Here is a 7,670-nt window from a genome sequence, read left to right on the forward strand (position 1 = left end):
TCACAATGTGCACACGTAACTTGCGCATGGCAGGGTGGCGCAAGCCAAAGACAAACATATGGACCCCTTGGCTGATAGGCGCGTGGGGCATTCCCAGTAAACAAATGGGTTACGTTAAGTTCTAGGGTTTGCAACTTGCTTTGGTCCAATCTTATCCATCTCTGGATGGAATGTATCGCAATCTCTCATGGCTGCGGCACGATCTCCCAGATGATCAAACGGTAAACATGGAGATCATAGCTATCTAGCTATGTACAAAAATCTTTAGCTCTTTTCTCCTCCCTGCATGGATGGATCGAGCCAAGTTCTCTGTGGACGCGAGCTTGGGTCCCATCTTGGATCATGGATCCCAAGTTGCAGGAGGGAGTGGATCCAGCTCATGGCAAATTGCCAATGCTTGTCACTGGCGGAGGAGATTGGCTCCAGGGTGAGGGGATCTCTCTGCCGAGATGATGTTTTCATGCTCAACAAGCTCATCGAGATGTATGGGCGATTGGGTGGGGTCGAGCAATGCCGCCGGGTGTTCGACTCCATCCGGATCAAGGACTGCTTCTCTTGGGTGCTCATGCTCTGTGCGCTTGCCCAGAGCGGGTACTTGCGGCAGGCTTACAAGGTTTTCCACGACATGCCTGCTAGAAACCTCGTTGCTTGGAATGCGATTCTCGCTGCCTTTACCCAGAAGGGCCATCTCGATTGCGCTCGTAGAATCTTCAAAGAAATGCCGGAGAGAAGCCTGGTCTCTTGGACAGCGATGGTTTCTGTAAATGCCCAGTGTGGGTATCTTGCAGACGCGCAAAACATCTTTGATGAAATGCCTGAACACGATGGTGTGAGTTGGAATGCACTGCTGGCCGCGGCCGCGCAAGAAAGCAACGTAGAGCAGGCATGGCAGATTTTTAACCGCATGCCTCACCACGGCTTGGTGGCGTGTACCGTCATGCTTGCAGCACTTGCCCAGAACAAGCATTTTAACCGCGCCAAGTTGCTTTTTGACGAGATGCCTGTGCGAGATATAGTGTTAGAAACAACGCTGCTAGCGGAGTACTCGAAACACGGCCACCTTGACGAGGCTGAGAACCTTTTTAACCAGATGAAAGTGTGTGACGTAGCAGCCTGGAACGCTATGATCTCCGCATATGCCCACAGTGGGCACTTTGCGAAAGCGAAACGAATGTTTGATGCTTGTCCAAGGAGAGATCTCTTTTCCTGGAACTCCCTCCTCGCCGCTTACGTTCAAGCAAACCGCCTCGACTTAGCAAAACAAGAATTCGATCGGATGGAACAGAGGGACGTGGTTTCCTGGAGCATCATCCTCACGGCATATGCCCAAAACGGGCGTTTCCTCGAGGACGCAAAATGCGTCTTCGATTCCATGCCGGAGCTGGATCTCGTCTCCTGGAACGCGATGCTCTCCGCCTACGCCGCCGCTGGCTTCCTCGACAACACCACACAGATCTTCTCCTCCATGCCCGAGCACAACATCGTCTCCTGGAACGCCCTCCTGCGAGCCTACGCCCAGAACCGCCACCTCTCCAGCGCGCTCCATCTCTTCCACCGCCAGATGCCGCAGCGCGACGCCATCTCCTGGAGCGCGATGCTCTCCGCCTGCGCGCAAAACGGCGCCCTCCAACGCGCCGAGCTCCTCTTCCACACAATGCCCGAGCGACCCGACATTGCGTGCTGGAACTCGATGCTCGCGGCTTACACGAACCAGGGGCTGTGCCAAAGCGCGCTCCAGATCTTCGACTCCATGGCGGTGGAGAGCGCCGTGGACGAGATCAGCTTCCTGGTGGCGATCATCGCTTGCAACCACGGGGGGAAGCTCGCGGTTGGGAGGAGCGCTTTCATCTCCATGGCATTCGACTATGGCTTGGCGCCAACCAAGCCGTACTACCGTGTCATGGTGGCGCTGCTGGCCAGATCCGGACACGTGGACGACGCACGAGGCCTCATCGCGGGGATGCCGTACGCACCCGACGCGCTCGACTGGAAGTGTTTGCTCGGGGCGTGTACGGAGGCCCGCCATGGAGCGGAGATCGCGAGCAACGTCTTCCACTTCAACCCCGGCGATGGCGGAGCTTATTTGCTCCTCGCCAATATCAACATCCACAATTCATGCTCGCCACCACGATCGAGAGCGTAGAAAATTTTCGCTCCTCTGCGAGAGTATAGTTGCAAGATCAAGCTTGGAAGCTTGGAAGATTGTTTTCTCTCGATGGAGAGAGGCTGGTGGACAAGAATTTTAAAACGTTGCAAGGATCATGGTCGTCTTCTAGACGAGAGCTCCAGATCGAGAGAGTATAGTTGCAAGATCAAGCTTGGAAGATTGTTTTCTTGCGATGGAGAAAGGTGGTGGACAAGAATTTCATGGTTTTTCTTGAGAGCTCGCGGCGGCGGCGGCGACAGCGTGATCTTCCAGCCACGAGTAGAGTTCTCCAAACACCACCTCCAAATTCTCCGGAGGCTCGCCCGCGAGCTGGTGCCACATTCCCTGGTAGATCCTCAGCGTTTTATCCTTGCTGCTGCATCGATCATACAAGGCCTTGCTCCCCTCCGGATCGGTCACCACGTCCAGCTCTCCATGGATCACCAGCAGCGGCAGCGTCACCTCTGGGAACCGCTCGTCCAGCTCTCTCACCACCCTGAGAAGCTCCAGTGCCGTCCCGGCTCTCGGCCTCCCGGAGTAGCGGACCGGGTTCTTCTTGACGAGCTCGCGCTTCCAGGCCTCCTTGAAAGACACGGTGGGGATGTCCTTGGTGGGGACGATCGCCCAAGTCGGAGCTAGCGCCGCCACGTACGAGAGCAAGTTCTCGAGCGGCCATGGCGGCTTGAACTTTGGAGAGATCCCACACATCGCTCCATTCAGCACGGCTCCACTCCAGACCCCCGGCTGGCGGAGATGGATCAAGAGGCACAGTGCGCCACCCAGCGATTCTCCATACAAGAAGGCCGGAAGTCCCTGGAACTCTTGCTGGGATCGCACGGAATCGAAGAATGCGATGCAGTCGTCCACCACCGGATTGATATCTGGGACGTAAGCTCGCAGTCCCTGCCAGTCCTGGGATCGTCCATGGCCCTGGTGATCGATGGCGTGCACGGCGAATCCCCTCTGCGCGATGCCGATAGCTGTGAGCTGCACGAACCAGCCACTGTCGGCGCCATAGCCATGGCAGACCATCACCAGTGCCTTAACTCTCTCCCGCGTTGGCAGCCATGACTGCGTGTACTGCGCCATGCCTCGGGCGTTTGTGATCATCCTCTCGCCGTGCGTGACGCCATGCTTGGCGTAGAAATCCTCTGGGCTCCTCCCGCCAAAGAGGCTGTCGACGGTGGAATCCAGCGACGGATGCGCCATAGCTGTCCCTACGATCGATTCGATCGATTGAAACATCCATAGCTAGAGAAGATCGAAAGATCACGCGCACTCACCTCTCTTGCTCTTGGCGCCTGTTGCCCAGCTCCTCCGCGGCAATCCCTAGAGGCGATCCAACGCTCTATACAAGGACACGTGTGCGCGATCTGAGCCGCCCCATGCCTCCTTCATGACCCACCTGAAAGTAGTTGACCATCTCGGTCAGCGATTTGCTTGACCGGGCAAATTTTTGTGTTTTTTAACAGCGTCGGTGAATGCCGCTGTGAAACCGTCAGTGGCGAGTAAATGTGTGACCAACTTGACTGATCCACAAGAACTAGCTCTTTTGTTTTTGCTTGGTTCCTTCTTTCGGTCCTACACCTCCAATCTTTTAGCTTTGGCATTTTGCTTCCAGCCATGGCTTCTTCTAAAGGTCTATTCCCTGAAAAGCTAGAACAGTGAAAGAAGAATCCCCAGTCACATCTTTCCATCTCTCTCTCTCTCCTCTTTGGTTGGAATTTAGAACTTTAAGTTTTCTAGAGTAGATACTGCTACTCTTGTAGCAATGGAGGCCGGGGTCGTCTAGAGAGAGTATAGACAGTACTTTTGTTCCATGTAAACGAGTACAGTTTTTTCTTCTAAAGCGCACAGCTAAACTGGCTGGCAGCAGCTGGCTCTGCCTACTATCTTTGATTCTTTGATGCGTTTATCAACTGGATTTGTATAGAACTAAAGAAGAAAAAAGAGAAGATCATATCGCTCACTTGGTATCTTCTGCCTTGCTCGTCCTTTGCACGGAGGAGAAAAGCGCTCAGCTGCCCCGCTTGTAAGCTTCCAATCCATCCAGCGCATGAGAAACAGAGGGTCAATGCCGGTCAATGATGGTCGTCGCCGGCATCCTTCTTGTCGACGGGGACGATCTCGGCGGTGGCCAAGCTCGGGTGCGCGTATCCGTACGAGTGGAGCACCTGGTTGTCCGCCAGCGTCAGCGCCCGCGACATCTGTGCCGTACACTCCTCCGCCGTGTAGACGTTGTTGATCTTGCCGCTGCAAATCTGGCACCCGGTGAAGTGCGTGACGAAAGGCCATCGATCGTCGCCAAATCCCGGGTGGCTGCTCTCCACATAGCCTTCATACTTGTCCACGATATCCTTCCAGTATCCATTGAGGAAGTAGGAGTTCTCGAGATAGACCTTGGATCCCCAGGTGTTGCGATCGGCATTGAGGAGATAGATGAAAGCTCCCTGGTCGTCCGACTCGAAGCTCTCGGGCCTGCCGGAGAGAGCCATGGTGAGGACCTTCCCGACTCGATCGCCCACGACGCCGCGGTAGCCCATCGGCGCCAGAGTGTCGAAGAGATCCAGCGTCCACTGGCAATTCCTCACCAGAAAGATGCCCATGTTGAGACCAGTCCACTTACGCTCCCCATAGACGAGGTGCTCCCAGCCATGGATCACCAGGTTGTAGTCCTTGTATCGCTCCGATGGGAACTGGAAGGTCATGTCGGTGAGGACGGCGTCGCTGTCTATCCACCATAGCCACTCCACCTCGGGGTGTGCGAGCATGAAAGATCGAATGAGAGGGAGCTTGACCCACCAGGAGGGCATGTCACGGCTGAAGGTGGCCATGTTGTAGAAGAGCTCCATGTCGTGGATGCGACAGTAGTCGATCTTGTTCTTGACGGCCTTGAGGAGCATATGATCGCCCATGAGATTGTGGCAGGGGCCGGGCTGCGATCCCGTCAGCATGAAAAGCTTGGGCCTGCCCGAGGAATCCACATTGGCGTCGGGATTCTTCTCGAGGAACGCTCGCCGCTGCTCGTCCCAGTCGGAGATCCTGGCGCCCAGGGTGAAGGAGGTGTTGAGCAGCGGATCGATCGACAGCGTCTTGTTGAGCAGGGACTCTATGTCGGTCCTCTCCGGCATGAAATCCTCGGCTCCATGCCCGCCACCATAGTTCTGCCTCGATGATCCATCGACCGAGAGGGTGTGCCTCCCGGCTTCGGTGGCCTTGCTCTTGTCCTCGTGCTGAATGACGTGCTCTTGAGCGGCCTCGAGCAGAGGTGACACGAAGAAGCTCCAAAACAGAAGCAGTGTCAGGATTGCTCCCGTGATCATCGGCACGTACTCGGTCACGCTTCTGTAAACTCCGCTCTTCTGCATATCCCGGCCCAGCGTTTGCACCCACAATCGACACCGCTGCAACGCGCCCTTCCTCCCGTGGTACTTTTGGTTGAAGATCATCGATCGAAGAAGACAAGAGAGAGGAGAAAAGATGGCGATTCTCGAATCTCCCAATCTCCCTGGTGGGCGAGCGCGAATCGCTCGCGAAACTATCTATCAATCTATCTACTGCCAGAGACGAGCGCGATTCTTAAGGCATTCTTGTCAGCAATGCTTCGCCCATGCTCTCTGCAGAGCTCCCCTGTTTTCTATGGCGATATATCTTTGCGCGGGCATTTAATGGAGATCCGAGCCCACGTCAGCGGCCAGAGAAGACGGTGCTGTAAAGCATTTTGCCGGACACACCATGTTGTCGTTGTTTCGTTAGAGAGACAATGGAGAGACCATGTTGTTTTTTTCTCTGGTCAATGGAGGTCAGCGATGGTCATCAAAGAGTCAACGGATAAGATTTCTACCCGGAATTTCGGTGGTCGAGGAACAAACAGTGGTCCAATCTTTTCAGTTGTTGGGGGTATTTTGCAGCAACCACCACTTCATCACATGCCCACCAGAAAGCTTTGAGCAATCGATCAATTCTTTGTGGTCGTTGTTGCCCACTTGATAAAACCACCACACGCTACACACGAAATTAAAAATTCGAGACTTTGGCAAAACTAGAGCGATGGAAACGCAACACCGGCATGTTTTTAAAGCTCTTGCTCGCAATCCTCCAAATTCGTGAGTGTTTCTTCAATTGTGAGATCGACCGGGGACTGGCAAGCTGCGTGGAAGAAATTTATAGTGACAAGGCCCTTCTGTTGGCAGCCAAGTTTCATCCTTCGGGATAGCAAGTCAAGAGTGTCTTCTTTGTTTTGGCTTTCCTTCCTAGTATGAAACATGGGCATCAGATGGAAGGGAAAAATAAAGAACTTGTGTTGCAAGTGTGTCAGTACTTAAGAACTTTGGCATGAGATATGGAATGGAAGGCCATGTTATGACTCGCCTGGCACGCACGCAATCTTCACTGTTCTGTTCATACTCACCTTTTGGTTAAAGTTTCCTGAAAGGTACACAATTCTTTTACTTCCTGGAATCTAGTTTTCATATTGCAGAAGTTCTAAATCTTACAGCTCTCCAACTCCGGCCGTCCTTCCAAGAAGCTCCTCAGTAACTCGTACTGTGTGTTCTCGTCACTGATCATCGTGGCCTGAGCCAGAAACTAGGGAGAGCGGAACTGGCTGGATCCGCCGAAACCTTGCACTCGGAGTTTTTGGATGGGAAAGCGGTGACTTCAACCCCTCCGAAAGAATGAGGCCCATACTTTCAACGTAAGATAAAATAAAAACCCTGCCAGGTATCCTAATCTAGATCTGCATCTGATTCCTTGATCTAGCTTTCCAGCTTTAATTCTCATGCTTCCTGTCCAGATAAAAAAATTCAGTGGCACGTGGTTTCAAGAGGTTTATGACTACTACCCTTGTCAAACTACTATCAACCACAAATTATTTGACAATCACTATTTAAAAAGAAAGAAAATATAAAATAAAAAAACATGTATATGATCGCAACTAACTCTTTTGAAATACTGAAAAATCTTTATAGATATGCTAGAAGATAAGAGCATATGCATATATTAATATAAAAAATATATATAAATAATATTCCCTTGCAAGTGTGTTTCATAAACTAAAATCTATTTATTTAATAAGAGCATGAATAATTTGAATCAAACATTTCAATAAATGGTGCTATTGCATATATATTAAAATGGTTAAAAGAAATTAAAAAAATAGTATTACTATAGAATATCCAAGCATCCCATTTAGGTTCTTAAAGTTTTTTATTGTTTTAATTATCATTAATACTATATGTTAACTGTTTACTACATGAAACCCAAAGAGAAACTGAAAGAAACAAAGTTGTATAGGTTTTATTATTGCAATATGTAATTTAATAATGATGACCTAGTATTGCCAAAGGTAGCTCCCACCTGGTAATAGATATAAAAATGACTAAATAAGTGTTTGAAATATATATTTTAAAAGTATTTTACTCAAAGATTTTTATCATAATATTAGAATATTACTTTTTTTCATTGACATATAAACCATAATTATGTCCTGGTGTTTTTGAAATGCTTTGCCAAAGCTATAGTG

The 7,670-nt window shown here is 51.0% G+C and overlaps 3 protein-coding genes across 4 annotated transcripts; 1 reads left to right on the forward strand and 2 right to left on the reverse strand.

Annotated features, from left to right (window-relative positions):
* The first annotated feature begins 286 nt into the window (after positions 1–286).
* LOC112342316 (pentatricopeptide repeat-containing protein At4g02750-like) lies at positions 287–2,143 on the forward strand. Its single transcript, XM_024663966.1, has 2 exons — positions 287–1,360; positions 1,454–2,143. The coding sequence occupies exons 1-2, from the start codon at positions 287–289 to the stop codon at positions 2,141–2,143; spliced, it is 1,764 nt and encodes a 587-aa protein (XP_024519734.1).
* On the reverse strand, positions 2,141–3,690 carry LOC9647653 (caffeoylshikimate esterase). 2 transcript variants are annotated; one of them, XM_024663944.1, is made up of 2 exons: positions 3,430–3,690; positions 2,141–3,357 (listed from the first exon to the last, which is right to left on the reverse strand). In XM_024663944.1, exon 2 carries the CDS (start codon positions 3,353–3,355, stop codon positions 2,366–2,368), a length of 990 nt encoding a protein of 329 aa, XP_024519712.1. In that variant the 5' UTR covers positions 3,356–3,357; positions 3,430–3,690; the 3' UTR covers positions 2,141–2,365. The 2 variants fall into 2 exon arrangements, with proteins under 2 accessions (XP_024519712.1, XP_002990215.1); XM_002990169.2 differs by having other exon boundaries at positions 2,141–3,363; positions 3,430–3,689.
* A 243-nt stretch (positions 3,691–3,933) lies between these two features.
* On the reverse strand, positions 3,934–5,806 carry LOC9647989 (xyloglucan 6-xylosyltransferase 2). Its single transcript, XM_002990170.2, has one exon. The coding sequence runs from the start codon at positions 5,593–5,595 to the stop codon at positions 4,228–4,230; it is 1,368 nt and encodes a 455-aa protein (XP_002990216.1). The 5' UTR covers positions 5,596–5,806; the 3' UTR covers positions 3,934–4,227.
* Between the last annotated feature and the right edge of the window lie 1,864 nt (positions 5,807–7,670).

The sequence above is a fragment of the Selaginella moellendorffii genome, unplaced genomic scaffold, assembly GCF_000143415.4.
Source record: "Selaginella moellendorffii unplaced genomic scaffold, v1.0 SELMOscaffold_105, whole genome shotgun sequence".
Classification (NCBI taxonomy): domain Eukaryota; kingdom Viridiplantae; phylum Streptophyta; class Lycopodiopsida; order Selaginellales; family Selaginellaceae; genus Selaginella; species Selaginella moellendorffii.